Source organism: Carya illinoinensis, chromosome 5 (genome assembly GCF_018687715.1).
Source record: "Carya illinoinensis cultivar Pawnee chromosome 5, C.illinoinensisPawnee_v1, whole genome shotgun sequence".
In the NCBI taxonomy this organism is placed as follows: domain Eukaryota; kingdom Viridiplantae; phylum Streptophyta; class Magnoliopsida; order Fagales; family Juglandaceae; genus Carya; species Carya illinoinensis.
In genome coordinates this window covers 6,373,259-6,391,403 of record NC_056756.1, presented here as the reverse complement: position 1 = coordinate 6,391,403, position 18,145 = coordinate 6,373,259, and the positions used below count along the sequence as shown (strand labels likewise).

General features: G+C 39.7%; 3 protein-coding genes across 3 annotated transcripts; all 3 read right to left on the bottom strand.

Moving 5' to 3' along the window:
* Positions 1–8,913: 8,913 nt before the first annotated feature.
* Positions 8,914–9,351, bottom strand: LOC122310019. The gene has a single exon (XM_043123909.1). The coding sequence runs from the start codon at positions 9,349–9,351 to the stop codon at positions 8,914–8,916; it is 438 nt and encodes a 145-aa protein (XP_042979843.1).
* A 1,283-nt stretch (positions 9,352–10,634) lies between these two features.
* Positions 10,635–11,726, bottom strand: LOC122311295 (germin-like protein subfamily 1 member 17). The gene is made up of 2 exons (XM_043125799.1): positions 11,534–11,726; positions 10,635–11,352 (listed from the first exon to the last, which is right to left on the bottom strand). Exons 1-2 carry the CDS (start codon positions 11,673–11,675, stop codon positions 10,811–10,813), a joined length of 684 nt encoding a protein of 227 aa, XP_042981733.1. The 5' UTR covers positions 11,676–11,726; the 3' UTR covers positions 10,635–10,810.
* Positions 11,727–13,541: 1,815 nt separating this feature from the next.
* Positions 13,542–15,131, bottom strand: LOC122310018. The gene is made up of 2 exons (XM_043123908.1): positions 14,970–15,131; positions 13,542–14,744 (listed from the first exon to the last, which is right to left on the bottom strand). The coding sequence occupies exons 1-2, from the start codon at positions 15,129–15,131 to the stop codon at positions 13,542–13,544; spliced, it is 1,365 nt and encodes a 454-aa protein (XP_042979842.1).
* Between the last annotated feature and the right edge of the window lie 3,014 nt (positions 15,132–18,145).

The following is an 18,145-nucleotide window of genomic DNA, read 5'->3' as shown; positions in this document are numbered from 1 at the left end:
ATGGCAGCGTCAAGACTCTGACAGAAGTTCGGTATGTTCCAGACTTGCAGAAGAATCTCATCTCACTGGGATCTCTGGATTCAAAGGGATTCAGAATCGCCATTGAAGACGGAACTCTCAAAGTACTAATGGGAGTTCAGGTGGTAATGAAGGGCTTGAGACAAGGAAACTTGTACTTCTTGCAGGGAAGTACTGTTGATGGTAGAGCTTCCACAGGCTGTGAGAAGCTAGATGAGACTGATGACGACACCACCAGTCTTTGGCATATGCGTATGGGACACGCAGGAGAAAAAGCTTTGCAAACACTGGTGAAGCAAGGCTTACTCAAATGTGCCAAGATTGGTAAACTATCTTTCTGTGAGCACTGTGTATTGGGGAAGCAGAGGTGGATCAAGTTTGGAACCGCAATATACAATACACAGGGAATACTTGACTATGTGCACTCTGATGTTTGGGGACCTACCCAAAATGCATCTTTGGGAGGTATACATTGGTTTGTAACTTTTGTTGATGATTATTCTCGTCGTGTGTGGGTGTATACGATGAAGAATAAAGATGAAGTGCTGAAAATCTTCCTTGATTGGAAGAAACTAGTTGAGACTCAGACTGGCAGAAAAATCAAGCGGCTCAGATCTGATAATGGAGGTGAGTACACTTCAGACCCCTTCATGGAAGTATGCCAGAGAGAGGGAATTTTCAGACACTTCACGATACGAGGTACACCACAGCAGAATGGTGTGGCAGAACGAATGAATCGTACTTTATTAGAGAAAGTGCAATGTATGTTGCTGAATGCTGGACTCAGTAAGAAATTTTGGGCTGAAGCTGTGACATATGCCTGCCACCTCATCAACCGACTACCTGCAGCTGCCAATGATGGAAAGACACCTATTGAAATGTGGAGAGGTAAACATGCTACTGATTATGATTTTTTACACATTTTCGGATGTCCAGCTTTCTATCATGCTAAAGAAAGTAAGCTTGATCCTAGAGCCAAGAAAGCAAAATTCTTGGGCTTTAGTACGGGTGTAAAAGGGTATAGACTTTGGTGTGTAGAGTCCAAAAAGGTGATTATCAGTAGAGATGTAACATTCAACGAATTTGAGATGCTTAAGTCACATAAGTATAAAGATTCCAGTGAAGGCAGCAGTGATGGCGAAACATCAGATGATTCGCAGAATATGGAGTTTATTACTTCAAAGAAGTTGGAAAAGCATGGACAAGATGAGACTGATAATCCAGTCACAGTACCTCCATGTCAACCTGAATCAATAGCAACCAACAGACCGAGACGAGAGAAACGTGTACCAACACGTTATGCAGACTATGTGACATATGCATTACCAGCTGAAGGGGGTGAGATCCCAACCACTTACAGAGAAGCCGTACAGTCCAGTGAACAAGTTGAATGGACAAAGACGATGAATGAAGAGATGTAGTTTCTTCACCAGAACCAGACTTGGGAGCTTGTGCCTCTTCCAAAAGGAAAGAAGATAATTGGCTGTAAGTGGATTTTTAATCAGAAAGATGATCAAGCTGCTAAAAATGGAGTGCGATACAAAGCTAGGTTGGTAGCCAAGGGCTACGCTCAGACAGAGGGAATTGACTACAGTGAAGTATTCTCTCCTGTTGTGAAGCATTCATCCATTCGGATATTGCTAGCTTTGGTTGCACAATATGATCTTGAGTTAGCACAGCTTGATGTAAAGACAGCTTTCTTACATGGTGATCTGGAAGAGGAGATTTATCTGTCTCAACCAGAAGGATTCAAAGAAGCTGGCAAAGAAAATTGGGTATGCAGTCTGAAGAAGTCTCTCTATGGCTTGAAGCAGTCACCTTGGCAATGGTATAAGTGGTTTGACCGCTTTATGATGGATCTGAAATACACTCGTTGCCAATACGATCATTGTGTATACTTCAGAAAATTTGCAGATGGGTCTTTCATTTATTTGTTTTTATATGTAGATGATATGTTAATTGCATGTAAAAGTAAGGGGGAGATAGATCGTTTAAAAACTCAGTTAAGTAATGAGTTTGAAATGAAAGATCTGGGAGAAGCACGAAGAATACTGGGGATGGAGATCAGCAAAGATAGGGTGAAAGGTACAGTTCACCTTACTCAGAAGCAGTATCTAAAGAGAATATTGCAACTCTTCAACATCGACTCAAAGACGAAGCCGGTGAGTACTCCTATGACCTCATATTTCAAGCTCAGTGCATTGCAGTCTCCTAAAACTGATGAAGAGCGGGACTACATGAGGAATGTCCCAAATGCAAGTGTTGTTGGAAGCTTAATGTATGCCATGGTGTGTACACAACCTGATATCTCCCAGGCTGTTAGCTTAGTTAGTCGCTATATGCATAATCCTGGAAAGGTTCATTGGCATGCGGCTAAGTGGATTCTACGGTATATTGCTGGGACCGTAGATGTTGGTTTGAAGTTTGAGAAGAGTAAAGATAGTCTAGTAACTGGATATGTTGACTCAGACTATGCAGGTGATCTTGACAAACGCAGATCGACAACTGGATATGTGTTCACCATGGCTGGAGGACCAGTTAGTTGGCGATCAACTTTGCAGTCAACAATTGCACTATCATCAACTGAGGCTGAATACATGGCTGTAACAGAAGCCGTGAAAGAAGCCATTTGGTTATAGGGATTGGTAACAGATTTGGGCTTTGAGCAGCAAGAGGTTACCGTTTACTGTGACAGTCAAAGTGCAATCCATTTGGCCAAGAATCAGGTTTATCACTCTCGAACAAAACATATAGATGTCCGATTTCACTTTGTACGTGAAATATTAGAAGAAGATGACATCAAACTTCAGAAGATTGGCACTGAAGATAATCCAGCAGATATGTTGACGAAGGTCGTCACAGGAATCAAGTTCCAACACTATTTGGACTTGATCAGTATTGTACACTGCTGAGCACCCTCGGGTGCAATGGAGCATATTCGATAGTAGAAGTGTCTCATGTCAAAGAAAGATGTGCATTCTTTTGAAGAATGAATCAATTTGCAAACAACCTGGTATGGCACACTTGGGTGGAGGGGGTGATTGTTGAAAGCCACCCAAGTGGCCATGATTTGCACATGCACCGTAAGGTGCATTGTTTTGTTAGGCACCGTTCGGTGCTTTATTTTTATCAGGCGCCTCCCATATTTTTAGCAGGAATTTGCTGCACCGAATTTAGCAACCTGTTGAGGAGAACTCCTCCTATAAATATGAGAGTTCTGATCTGCAAAGGAGGTAGTGGGGAGAAGAGAAAAGAAAGAGAAAGAGGGACGTGAGAGAATTGAGAATTTGTAAATTTTCATAAATCTTGTACAAATTCTATAAAAGAGGCTCCAGTGGACGTAAACAATTTGCTAAACCATTTTAAAATTATTTTGTGTGATTTTCGGACAGGCTAGAGGCACAACAATTATTAGTATTACTCAAGTTCAATATCTTATTATTCTCCAACGTCTTGACCCCAATTGAAAAAAGAAAAAAGAAAAAGGACTTTATTGTTACGAATATGTTCGAAAGTTAATTGGTAGCAATTAGAGGAGCCTTTCATTAATATTCTAATTCGGTATATCCATGACTTCATACTTTATTTTTGGAGAAATACATAATATTCCACCTTGAAGTTTCGTGGAAATTAACCTACATTAATATGATCTTCTAATTCAAGAATCAAAACCTCAAGTGCAGACAGACTTGGCAATAATATATATTAACAACTCCTAAAAAAAAAAAAACAGCTACAAGTACTGAAAATTAAGAGTACCCAACTAATGCTCGTATACGTATGTTAGAAGAAAATTATTATGTAAATTAAGGTCTCTCCCAATCATTCTAATAGTTAATTAATTTTTTTTTGAAGTGAAACTGATCTCATTAATCAACTAGATAACATCTCAGAGGTTACAATAGAACAAATGCACGTAGGGCATTCTTCAATGTTGTACAAGTCCTTTGTTAACAAAGCAGCAGATTTTGCTAAGGCATGGGCTGCACAATTAGCTTCCCTCGGTACATGACCTGCTCCCCACCTTCTCACACTTGCCAACACTTGCCTCGCATCCTCAACTAGCCACCCACCCACGCTCCAGTCAGATACTTGCCCAACCAGTTGGTCAACTACTTACTTCGAGTCCCCTTCCAATAAGATATGGTTGAGACCCAAATCCCTGCAGAAGACTGCCGCCATTAGTAGGCCATATGCTTCTGCACCAAAAGGTCCCCCACATAGTGGTCTGGCTGCCCTTAGAGCTCCAATAACATGCCCCTGATGGTCACGGACCAGAACACCCAACCCAACCCTGCCTGCATCCACCCTTACAGCAGCATCCCAGTTAACTTTAAAAGTTCCTATGGAAGGCTTGGACCATGCTTGTATTCTCCTTTCTTCTCTCTGCAGAGGGATCTCCTTGGGCATTTGTGCTTCAGCGAAAGCCAGAATCTCTAGCTTAGCTCCCTTAGACACTGCAGTTGGGTGTCTGAACTCTTTCCCATGCACATGTTCATTTCTTCGGGTCCATATGCTTCTCATAGTAACTGCAGCCTCTTCGAGTTCATCCTTCTCTAGCTTTTCTGTCAACATGGCCCAGACCCTGACAAATTGGTCATTTTGATAAGTCATTTTCTGTATCTTTATGCATCCCTGGCTCCAGACATCTCTAGCAGCTGCACAGCCCCATAAGACATGGCTAGTTGTTTCAGGTTCAGATTTGCAAATCATGCACTCACTATCTTCCACCACTCTCCTTCTCTTTAGGTTAGCAAGGGTGGGCATGGCTTCACTACAGGCTTTCCAAATGAAGTGTTTTACTGCTGGGATCATTTTCAATTGCCATATTTTCTTCCACATTGCTGAATCCAGTTGCCTTCTCGAGTGTTCCCCCTCAACTTCTGCTTCCACTTGTCTCTGGTGATGGTATCCACTCCTAACAGTATACCTCCCATTTGATGTGAATTGCCAGACCAGCTTATCCTCCCTCCCTCCTAAGCTGATGGGAATAGATGATATGGCCTGGATTTCTGGTACTGAAAACATTTCTGTCAGTAGCTCTTTTCTCCAGCATCTTTGTCTAGGATCAATTAGATCACTCACTCTTTCACACCAACATTCCACATCTCTTGGAGAAGTAACAGTAAAGGGAGGAAGAGATGGAAGCCACTTATCAGACCATAGGTTGATACTGTTGCCATTTCCCACACTCCATGTAAGGCCAGGTTTGAGAGTTGATAGGCCAGCCATTATACTTCTCCACACATATGAGGGGCTCGAACCTAGTTTTGCCTTTAGGATGGTTCCTGTAGGGTAGTACTTCTGTTTCATAACACACGAGACAAGGGAATTGGGGTCTTGTATCATTCTCCAGCTTTGCTTGGCTAGCATTGCTAGATTGAACTTTCTGAAATCCCTAAAACCTAGACCCCCCATATCCTTTGCTGAGCTAAGATGATCCAATGAAACCCAATGGATTTTTGAGGAGTCCTCATTGAACCCCCACCAGAATTTCCTCATTAGTTGATTAAGCTTTTGAGTTATGGAATTTGGCAAGAGGAACATCCCCATTGAGTAAGTAGGGATAGCTTGGAGCACTGCCTTGAGTAAGATCTCTTTCCCTGCTGAGGACAGGTGAATGGTTTTCCAATTCACTACTCGGGACCAGGTTCTATCAATGAGGGAATGAAAAGCTACCACTTTAGCTCTTCCTAAAACTGCAGGGAGACCCAAATACTTTTCAAATGAGCAATTAGATTTGATACCTGCTAGCTGTAGTATCAAGTTTTGACCCTCCTTCTTAGTATTCTTGCTGAAAAAGATTGATGACTTGTCCTTGTTGAGTACCTGACCCGAGGCTTGCTCATACATGTCCAGAATCTCTATCACTTTAACAAGCTCTTTTGGTGATGCATGATAAAATAACAGGCTATCATCTGCAAAGAACAGATGGCTTACCCTGATTGGGCCTCTTCCTATTGGAACACTGGTAATTTCTCCCATTTCTTCAGCCTTATATAATAGAGCTGACAAAACTTCAGCACATAGAATAAAAATATAGGGTGAGATGGGGTCTCCCTGACGAATACCTCTTGTAGGGGTGAATCTCTGTTGAGGTTCCCCATTCACCAGAATTGAATAGGACACTGAATTGATACATCTCTGGACCAGGTTTACCCACTGAGGAGGGAAACCAATTCTTTTCATCACAGCTTCCACAAACACCCACTCCACCCTATCGTATGCTTTGCTCATATCCAACTTAAGTGCCATGAAACCCTTCTTTCCTTTCATCCTTGTTGTCATTGAGTGGAGAGCTTCATAGGCCACAATGGTGTTATCAGAAATAAGTCTCCCTGGTACAAAAGCACTCTGATTTACAGAAATGATCTGAGGTAGAATGAGTTTCATCCTATTTGCCAAAGTTTTTGAGACCACTTTGTACAGGACATTACACAGGCTAATGGGTCTGAAGTCTGTCACTCTCTTTGGGTTTTTAACTTTTGGAATTAAGGCAATATAGGTATCATTGGTCTTTTCCAAAGAGTCTCCATGGTTGAGAACACCCAAAGCGAAGTCACACACTTCTCTACCCACCAACACCCAATGCTTTTGGTAGAACTGAGCTGGGAATCCATCAGGACCAGGGGATCCCAGTGGATTCATCTGAAACATGGCCTTTTTGACTTCATCCATAGTAAAAGGTTGGACTAACCTATCCCTCATTGCTTGAGTGATTCTTGGCTTAAGGACAGTGAGACATGTATCAATATTAACAGGCATTGAAGAGCTGAAAAGTGAAGAAAAGGAACCTGTGAAGATGTCACCTATCTCCCTTTGATCAGAGGCAATTCCACCCTTACCATCCTCTATGGTTGTGATAGCATTGGTCTTCTTTCTTTGGTTTGCCTGCATATGGAAATAGGTTGTGTTCCTATCTCCATTTCTGAGCCAGTGCTGTTTTGCACGCTGCCTCCACTTCATGTCATTTTCTGCCAGGGACAGTTCAGCATTCTTCTGCAGTTGCTTCATTAAAGAAATATGCTCCCCATCACCTCTATCTTGTAGCCTACTGATCATGGACCAGGTTCGGGTGGTTTTCCTTTTTTCAGCATGGTTGTGATTTTTGACCCATCTGGTTAGTGATTTTTGACAGGTTTCCAGTTTCTCTCTCAATGATCCAGCTAAGTCATCTCCCATTACACTTCTTTTCCAGGCTTGTTCAAGGACGATAGCACTATCTTCTCTGAGGTCCCAGGCTGCCTCATATCTGAAAACTCTTTGTTTCCTACTTCCCTCTCCATTGTTATGAATTATGGAGGTGATTAGGGGAGAATGGTCTGACTTAACAGCTGCCATTACATGGCACAGTGCAGATGGAAATAGCTCCAGCCATTCTTTATTTGCCATAGCTCTATCAATCCTTTCCTTTGTAAAGCCCCCCCCCTTCTGTTATTGGACCATGTGTACCTTTGTCCTGAATAGGTGAGATCTCGGATACCACATTGTTCTAAGGCCTGTCTGAACTTCTCAATCTGTTTGTATGGCCTACCCTGACCTCCTACCTTATCATTCTGGTGTAGTATTTCATTGAAGTCACCTGCACACACCCATGGTATCCTCGGTTCAGGTTTCAGCATCTTCAACAACTCCCAGCTTCCACTTCTCTTGCCTGTTTCAGGATGTCCATAAAATCCAGTAAACTGCTAGGGTATGCAATCAGTTTTATCCATGACCATGGCACTGATGTGCCATCTAGTATAGTTGATAACTCTGACTTGCCACTCTTCCCTCCATAGGATAGCTATGCCTCCACACAGGCCCAAGCTTTCAACCACAAAACACCCATCGAACTTGAGGGCCTGTCTTACTGTTTCCATTCTAGACTTATTGGCCTTAGTCTCCACAAGGAAAACTAAGTTGGGGCACTTTTCCTTAGTGATCTTCCTAAGGATTCGAATTGTTTGAGGGTTCCCAAGCCCTCGACAATTCCATGACATGAGACTCATTTGGGGTGGCAATGCTGGGATCCAGCCACTGCCTTGTCATTTTGGTTCTCACTTCCACCTGATCTTGTTTTTTTTTCCTGGGTGGAACACCACCTTTTCACCCCGTGTACTTCTCTTTTTTTGACTACCCTCTTGTTGTATATTGGTGATCTCACTCAAGGTGCTATTAGTGTGCTCTTTGTCTCTAGCCATTCTTTTCCATCGACCCCTCTTACTCTTGTCTTGCACAGGACTGCTGGTTAGTGTAGGCTTGTGGCCCTCATTAATACAGAGATTAGCAATTGGTTGTGGGCATAGCATCCTTTGACTGGTAGTTTGGGTTGTACTAAAAAACAGATCCTCAGCATTGATGTTATGGATATTATTTCTGTCTATCTTTGGGTCAAGGTCCATCATGTAGCTGATGCCTACTGATACTGGTGATGCTCTTTCCTGACTGGGTGCACACCCTTCCTCCTTGTTCCCTTCCTTACCATTATTCACAGTTTCCCTCTGTAAGGTTTGTTGGTCAAAGGTTTTTATCAAGGGTTCACATGCATTAAGGTTCTGTGTCATCTTCCCCTGTATGCTGTCTTCTCGTCTTACTCCCCTTTTGAGGTCATCTTGTTCCCCCTCCCAAACTTCATCCCCTACACTCGCCATGGAGTTTTCCTTCTTAAGGTCCTCCTGCAGCAGGTTTTCCACCCCTATCCTCTTTTTTCCCTGCAGGTGTACAATGGTTTTGTACCCCATTCTCCCCTTTCCCCCCATACTTACGCATATCAAATATCGAGTTATGCATGGGTTGTGCCCTTAGCCACGGGCCAAACTGCATTTTTGCTTTTTCTTCATTTTGAGTTTCATAGTATGGCCTTACACATTCTTTTCCTTTATGAAACAGGACTCCACAATGAAAACATAAATTCTACAGTCGTTCATATTTAAATGAAATCCAGAGTTTCTGATTTTCAAAACCTAACCATTTTCCTCGGAGGAGGGGTTTATGGAGGTCTACAGCCACCCTGATGCGAAGGCAACGACCCCACGCAGAACCATCAGAGTCAACATCTACTCTGATAACATGTCCGAGACACTTCCCAATCTTCTCCCCTATCTTCTCATTCATAGCAGCCAAGGGAACGTTATAGCATTGAACCCAGAATGGCTCATACTGGAAGTTAACAGCGTTAATGGACATCGATTCATCCACCTCTTGGAGAGTTAATAAATTCCTGTCAAAACACCATGGCCTACCACTAAGTATCTTTTCTTTGTCTTTTTTACTCTGGAACTCTATAAGGAAGCATTGTTCATTCAGGTCCTTGAACCGGACCCAGCCTTCAAGTCTCCATATCTGCGACATGGTGGTTCTAAACGCCTCGTTGTTGACTCCTCTTTCAGACAGTACTTTGCCAATGATACAGAGTTTTCCTCAGATGGATGCATCCTGAAGCCCTTCAGTCTTGACTTGAAGGACATTTGTTTCTTCTGTTGATAAGGTAAATTTTTCCCACTGTTTAGTTAGGTCGTCTTCACCCATTCTCGCTCTTACACTGAAACCGATCTACACTCTCAACCAGTGAGACGAAGCCGATTGTCGAAAAACAACGGCACTAACCCTACTCGCACTCCACAGACAAGAGAGAGAGAGAGAGGGACTCAATTTCTATAATAGTTAATTAATTAACTTCATTCTCTTCAACTGATGATCAGCAAAAAAAATTCATTCTCTTCTATATGAACATGACATGATTTTCTCTCAAAATATCTGATCTTTCTTTGCAATCCAAATGCCAATATTTTGCTGAAATAATCCTCATCTTCTATATGTCAAAGCTAAGAAATTATAAACAAGACGAAAGAACATATATATATCTATGCCAGCATCCTCCCGAGAAGGCTGGCCGCTGAACAAGAAAAAGCAAACACTACACCTAGCAGTATCACATCACGTCCATGATTTGCACCACTTTTATATAGTTTCATCTTAACAACATTTTCACTCTACTATCCAAATCACGTTTTCACTTTGCTACCCAAACTTCCCCCCCCCCCTCTCTCCCCGATTGCAACAGAGCTCGCACAGATTGGCAATATAACACAACTGCGACGGAGCTAACACAGATCGGTGACGAAGGACATTCTAGGCAGTTCGTGCGCGACCCATTTTTTCACAGACCCCACCAAACCATTAGTGGCGGCGACAGCAGGATTTTCACAAGATTTTGGAGGAAATAGAGGGCAAGTATTGATTTTTCAGTGCAGTGGGTTTTTGCCAGATTCAAAGGGGAAGGAAGGGTGTAGTGGTGAGTTGCTGAGTACTTTTGCTATTAGAGGGTTTAATTACCCGTTTTCCATTCTAGCTACTTTATTTAGACTTCTTTATCTTGCAAGCTTATTGGTGGGTTGTTTTGCCCCCAACAGCAACGGGGCTGTTGCAAAGCGCCTCTTATTATTCATTTATCTTTGCATATTTTTAATTTTGACTTAGGGAAAGATAGCCAATATGGAATATATATATATATATATGAATCAATACAACGTGGCACTTACAAGTGATCATATTTCTCATCAACGTACATATTCAAAATGCAATTAAGTTCAATCATGTCTCACAGCTCGTTCATTATAACAAAGAGAGTACTGTTATAAATAAACAACCATTTTATTTCAATAAAATAATTTCAATCACCTTACAAGCTAGGGAAACATGACAAATCACTTAATAAATAATTAATCAGTACACCATCTAATGGTTTATTGCTGGTAATATTACAAGTATATATTATATCTTGAAATCTATGGTGTTTTAGTTTAGGCAATTATAATTGCTTCTGAATATAGTTAACCACATTCTTGTCTACTTGGAAGGCCTTGGTGAGAACATCAGCATTGATCGGAGGATTGGACTTAAAGACTGCGTTGGCTATGGTGATGACCCCAGGATTCTGGCTACTGAGACCAGCAAAGGCAACAGCCTTGGTATTTCCCACATTCAATTGGAAGTGGACGAGACCAATTGGGAACACAAAGACATCTCCCTTGTTTAGAACTTTGGTAAAGAGGTGGTTACCGTTTGCACTATTGGATGTGACAAAGCCAACATGCAGAGTACCCTCTATAACTACTAGAAACTCAGTGCTGCGAGGGTGGGTGTGGGGAGGATTTAAGCCATATGGTGCAAAGTCGATGCGAGCCAAGGATATGCCAAGAGTGTTGAGGCCTGGTAATTGTTCCACTGTGACAGCAGTGACATTCGACCCTACTTTATTTGAGGTGTTTCCAGGAATGTTCAAACCCGAGCGGAAGAAATCATTAGCGGTAACAAGTTTTGGATCCTTGCAAAACTTCCCATTCACAAATACTGTAGAAAGAAAAGGTATTTTGTTATCATTGCTAAACACATCATGTTACACAGAATTAAAATGGAATCCAAGCATATTACATATATATGTAGATGTGTGTGTGTGTGTATTCAGAGTCCAAATTACAAGAGCTAGCGAAAACCAGTAGTCCAGAATATAGCAATAATAATGCGTACATACCAGCAGAAGCAGGATTGTTGATAGCAACACAAAAGTCCTGCAGGGGACTGGGGTCATAGGCAGAGGCGAGGGAACAAGCGAAAGCCAATAGGGCCACAGTTACAAGGGCATACTTAGGAACAAACTTGGAGTACTTCATCATTTTTGAAGGAGGCTATGATTTATGTCGATCTGCGTTTCAGTGTAATTAATATTGCTTGGGAGAGAATGAGAAATGTTGGATGGTTACGTACCTATTTATAGCGAGGAATTAACTGAACTGGTCCATGTTTTTTCCATAAACGTGTAAGACTAATCAACTGATCTTTAATCTAAGGTTATTGATTATTATTATTATTATTTAATTAATTATGAGAGAAACATTCTTTAACCACTACCGCACACATACATTGATCAATTAAATGCAACCAAATTCGACCCCTTCAAATAATGGAATGAACGGTGCATGCGCTGTTGATTATTCCACAAATTAATGAATGATTAGCTTTACATTGACCCAGCTGAGCTAGCTGATGATCATCTGATCTCTCTCGAAGTCTCAAACTGACCCCGTAGTATATACGTACTCATGATGACCAGCACCACGTACATTTACGTACGCAACTAGGTCCGACGAGTAATCATTTCCCATTAATTCCTTTTAGATATTCAGAAAATTTTATTTAATTATTTTTCCTTTCAGCTTAATTAAAATCGTCAACTACGTAAGTAAGGGGATGTCCCATTTGTCAGATTGTATATATGATACTCCACACAGCACACATATAAATATAACCCTGCTTTTTGTGATATAAAATTAATTAACAATTGAATACGATAACAATGTGAGTTTCTTGGTCAAAATCATGTGCGTCCACATACGCGTTTAAAATATTCTGCCTTACTCACCTCAATATATATATATATATATATTATGATAAGTAAGAATGAACCTTTTCTCACCTAGCCCAATATTCTTCCATATTATTTAATATATGTAAATAGAGAACCTAAAAAAAAAAAAAGCAAAAGCTGATGGAGCTTGAGGAAAGTAAAGGAGCTAAATGCAATACTATAAGAAAAATGACTTTTTACGTATAAAATATTTCTTTGACACTCATATTGATGCTAAAAATATCATTTACTGCAAAATTCGGGTCACCCCTAAATTTTGTTACAAATGGTGACATGCGGCGATTCCAAAACTATAGAGTTCTATTGCGGCATCAATCTAAGTAACTATTACTCCAGATGTAACAAAATGAAGAACAGAGGAATGCAAAGAAGGAAATGCCCAGAAAATGGAGAGAAAATATTCTCTAATTCAATTGAATTAAAACTGTACACTTAGTCGTCTATATACAATTACAAAAGAAACATTCTAACAACCTATAAAAGGAAAAATACATTATTGTCCCTATGTATAGCTCAATAAACAGAAAAGTAAATAACAGAAAAATAATAGAATAACAGAAGAATGGAAATAATCTTTCTTCAATAATGGACACTTTCACTTTATTCAAATTTGATGTATTATGCTCCCTTTATTCATTTTTCTACAATTAATTCTCGTTTGAAATTGAGTGTCAATTAAGTAGTAAAAACTTTCAATACAAGACCTCACATTAGATTTATGTTTGAGCAAGTAGACCCATGTGGTCCTTGAGAAATCATCAACAAAGGTAAGAAAAAATCGAGAACCATCAATGGCAATTGTGAGGTTTGGACCCCAGTTGGCACAGTGAACAATATCAAAAGCATTAAGAGATTTATTGGTGAAAATTGGAAAAGAAAGTCGATGTTGCTTGGCCAAAGGGCAAACACAACAGGGAGATGTATTGGAAGAACTTGGGTTCTATTTTACAAGAGGATCATTAATTAAAAGAAGCCAAGAAAATAAAATGTGCCCAAGTCTACAATGCCACAAATCAGAAGTGGAATCCTTGTGTGTAACAAAAGCGCTAAGAAGCTGGTCTTTATGAAGGAAAGCTGGTAAAACATCAATCAAAGCTGAGGATGACACACCAAATCACAGCAAGTGATACAGACCATCCCTCACTTCACACATCCCAATCGTTGTCCAAGATACTATGTCCTGTACATAGCAAGAATGAGAAGAGAAAATAAGGCAGCAAGAAGAATGAAGAGCAAGATCTTTAGCAGAAATTAAATTGAAATTGAAAACGGGGATACAAAGCACATTTTTAAGGACTAAATTCTCAGATAAGTGAACAACACCAATGTGAGTAAGAGGGGCAGCTGCACCATTAGGTAATTTGACTAAAGAAGATACAGTGGCCATGATGGATGAATAGAGAGAGGGGAAACAGATCATGTGATCTGTTACTCCGGTGTCTATTATCCAAGGAGTGGTGTGTGTTTGGGTTGATAAACAAGAAACCATACTAGAGACTTTAGAGTTAGTGACATGCTGATAAGATGGGGAAGGTTGAGTAACAGACATGGTGGCCATGGCTAAACTGGTGTCCTTAGAGTGCAACAAAGCCAGTAGTTGATTATATTGACCCTTGGTAAGAGCCATAGTCTCAGAGGACTCTTCATCATGATCATCAGCAAAACATGCTTGAGAAGGAGCAACAACAATAGCAGCAAAGTTTTTGGTCTTGCCATGAAGCTTATGGCCAGGGGGGTACCCGTTTAATTTGTAACATTTCTCAACAGAATGGCGAGACATATTGCAGTGAGTACACAAAGGTGGGGTTACATTTCCTACTTTGAAGCAATTCTCAAGAGTGTGACCCTGGATTTTGCAATGAGTGCAATAAGGACGAGTTGGTTTCTGAGCTACAAAGTTATGAAACTTCTGGGCAGGTTTGGAAGAAGAGGGGTTGGCTTTAGCCATCATGGCCATGAGGTCAGGATTGGAGGGTTGGGTAAGCATGAGATGTTGTCGTTCTTGTTGTTGAATCATGGAGAAAACTCGATTAAAAGGGGGTAGGGGTTCAAGAAGCATAATCTGATCTCTGGAATGGGAATAAGAATCATATAAACCCATTAAAAGCTGTATGACACAATCACGATCATATTGATCATTTAAGGCCTTCGGCTTGCCACAATTACAAACAGGTATAGGGTCATAGATAGCCAATTCATCCCATAAAATTTTTAAGTGGCCAAAATAAGTGCTAATGGAATCCTGACCTTGAGAGAGGCTAGCAAGATCCCGTTTGAGTTGAAATATGTGAGATCCATTTGGTTGAGTAAAACGGTCCTAAAGTTCAATCCATAGAGTGCGAGAATCATCAACTAAGGCAAGATTGGATTTAACAGAAGAACTTGCAGAATTTTGAAGCCAGGAGACGGTTAAATCATTGCAACGTTCCCATGGTTCAAAAATTGGATCAATGGCATCATGAGGTTTGAAAATGGTCCCATTGATGAAACCAAGCTTGTTCTTGGCTCGAAGGGCACAGCTTATAGCTCAAGACCAACTGACATAATTGTCAGCAGTCAAGAGATTTGAAACCAAGGTAGTAGCGGGATTGTCACCATTGTCGATGCGAAATGGGTTGAAAGGATCTGAAAATTTGAGAAACATTTCGTTGGGGCTTTTTGGGGGAGGATGTGTTTTAGGATCGATGTTTTCAGAGCTAGCCATGGTGAGAAGGTTGGATCGAGGGGAGCTCTTGTACCATGTAACAAAATGAAGAACGGAGGAGTGCCGAAAAGGAAACGCCTAGAAAATGGAGAGAAAATATTCTCTGATTCAATTGAATTAAAACTGTACACTCGGTCGTCTATATACAATTACAAAAGGAATATTCTAACAACCTATAAAAGGAAAAATACATTATTGTCCCTATGTACAGCTCAGCAAACAGAAAAGTAAATAACAGAATAACAGAAGAATGGAAATCATCTTTCTTCAATAATGGACACTTTCCCTTTATTCAAATTTGATGTATTATGCTCCAATACCAGAAGAAAAATAGTTTTTTGTGGCCAATTCTTTTCTAACCATTATTGTCCCCAGGGTAGTCACTTTTTCTACTGGACAATGCAAATATTCGCATTGAATGCAGATATTCTCATTGAAAGCTAGATTAGCTGCGGCTGAAAGCATGACCCATGATGTAAGTAGAGACCTACTGGGAGTTAAATTGGATATGACCAATTATGCGGTAAATTTGTGAATCATTTCTCATCAGTTTTGTCTTTCATATCCCAGTATATATATATATATATATATATATATATATATATATAACATCAAATATTAACATATCACCGTCCCATTTATGCAATCCCAATCGTAGATTTGATACTACTAAGTCTGTGATGTTTGCAATAGTATCAGTTCAAAAACAGGGAAATAAAGAGAGCAATCAGAAGATCAGTACTTCTGGTTAAAAAAATTTCTTAAGTTTCAAAATATGCTAAAAAATGTTAATCTCACCCTTCCAATTTTGTAATCCCAATTAATGTTGGATAATGAGCAAGTGCAGAAGATAACTGAGAAGGCTCGACTTCATAGTTTGGAATCTCAAGAGAAGGTACTCTCAACTTTGAAATTTCTAAAAGTCGATTGAATTTCAATTTTTGTTATTCCAAATTGAATCCTTCATTCAATCAGGCACAGGAGGTCGTTAAGCTAAAGAAGCAGCTTAATGAGTTTGTCGAGGAGAGGCGTGAGTGGGCAACTATCACTTCACAACTACTTAATTATGTTTTTTGTTATTTTGTTGTCTTTACCAAGCCTATTTTTGTTGATCTCGTCTTCCAGATGGGGAAATTTTGATGCCGTGAGCTTTTTTAATGTCGTGAAGGTGATTTGTTGCTTCAGCTTTGTTGAGTAAACTGGATAAAACTTCCCCCATGAAGAAAATAAAAGGGGATATATAGTGGATTTTCTTGCTTGAGCCCACAAGTGGGAGAGAAAGAACCATAAGGCCGAGAGCCATTGAGAAGGATAGAGTATTTAGGAGTGGTGATTCATTCTTTGATCAGTTACGTTGAATCCATTATTTGTTTGTTTAGTCAAATCTCAATTAATTTTTATTGTTGTTCGAGTTATATTTTACAATAAAATTTAAAGGATATCAACTTTAGAATGACATAGTTACACTTCAAGCCTGCAATCAAATGTTTTAAAAGACTCAAATCGTGTTTAGATAGATCAAAATTGAGCTTATGTTGGCTCAAATGTAATAATGTAATGTACCGCTAGCTTTCTAATGCAACAGGTCATGTGTTTATGATGATCTAAATTAATGTTGAAGTTTCCCGAGGAGGTAAAGGTCGACAACACAACCTAACATATATCATATTAATTGTCCACCTCTTATTTTTTCGATAATTATCGGACGGACAACATTAGCAGAAACAAAGACTTTGGTCTCTAAATGAAAAAAATAATAATAAACCGAGCTAGCTAGGTTCATGATATATATATATATATACACACACATTAATTTGCACGTTGAAAAGTAAAAACAAAAAGAAAAGGATCAGAAGCATCTAGCTAGCCTCACTTTCTACCTCTCATTTTCTCTCTCTATTTTTTTTTCCCCGCTTAAGTCGTATTGCAAACAAGCTTACAATATAAACAAATTTCTCTCTCAGGCTGAGAGAAATTTTGGAGTTTGTTTAGCATATTTTGGAACTTCAAAATTTTTTTTATCCAGAAGTGATCTTTGATTGCTCTCTTTATTTCCCTGTTTTTGAACTGATACTATTGCAACATCACGAACTTAGTAGCATCAAATCCACGATTGGGATTGCATAAATGGGATGGTGATATGATAACATTTGATGTTATGTACATATTCTGGGATATGAAAGACAAAACTGATGACAAATGATTCACAAATTTACAGCATAATTGGCCATATCCAATTTAACTCTCATAGGTCTCTAATTACATCATGGGTCATGCTCTTAGCAGCAGCTAATCTAGCATTGAATGCGAATGTCTGCATTGTCCAGTACAGAAAGTGACTACCTTGGGGACATTATGGTTTTTTTTTTTTTTTTTTTTAATAAGAGCTAGTAGCCACTCAAATAGCAGCCCCGTCCCAAGTTCATTACAAAAAAACTCTCACTTTTGATAGAGGAATATCGTGGTAACAATATGACACTTGGGAGCATACAGAATATACTGCTATAAATTAGCCCAAAACCAAGTGTTAAAAACCAGGCCGAACAAAAACAAAAAATAAAACATAACACAAGACATCCAAACTAAAGCCAACCTGCATAAAACCAAGAAAACTAAACAAAGCCAAACTGATGCACTTATTCTGTCCAAAAAAACACCTTATTAATGCCTATAAACGAATAGCCTGAAGACCAATTTTATCAACTTTCAAAATCCCTTTTAGCAAATGCAGCACATCGTTGTATGAATTCCATGTACCATTCTTCTGATCTGAAGCCAAATAGACCAAGAAATCTACTCTTGCATTGCCTTTTCTATAAATATGTTGTACCTTCATCACAAAAAACTATTTTTCTTTTGATATTGTCGTTACTTAAAATGATGCCGCAATAGAAATGTATAGCTTTGGAATCGCCGCATGGCACCATTTGTAACAAAATTTAGCAGTGACCTGAATTTTGCAGTAAATGATATTTTTAGCATCAATTTGAGCATTGATAGACATATTTTATACG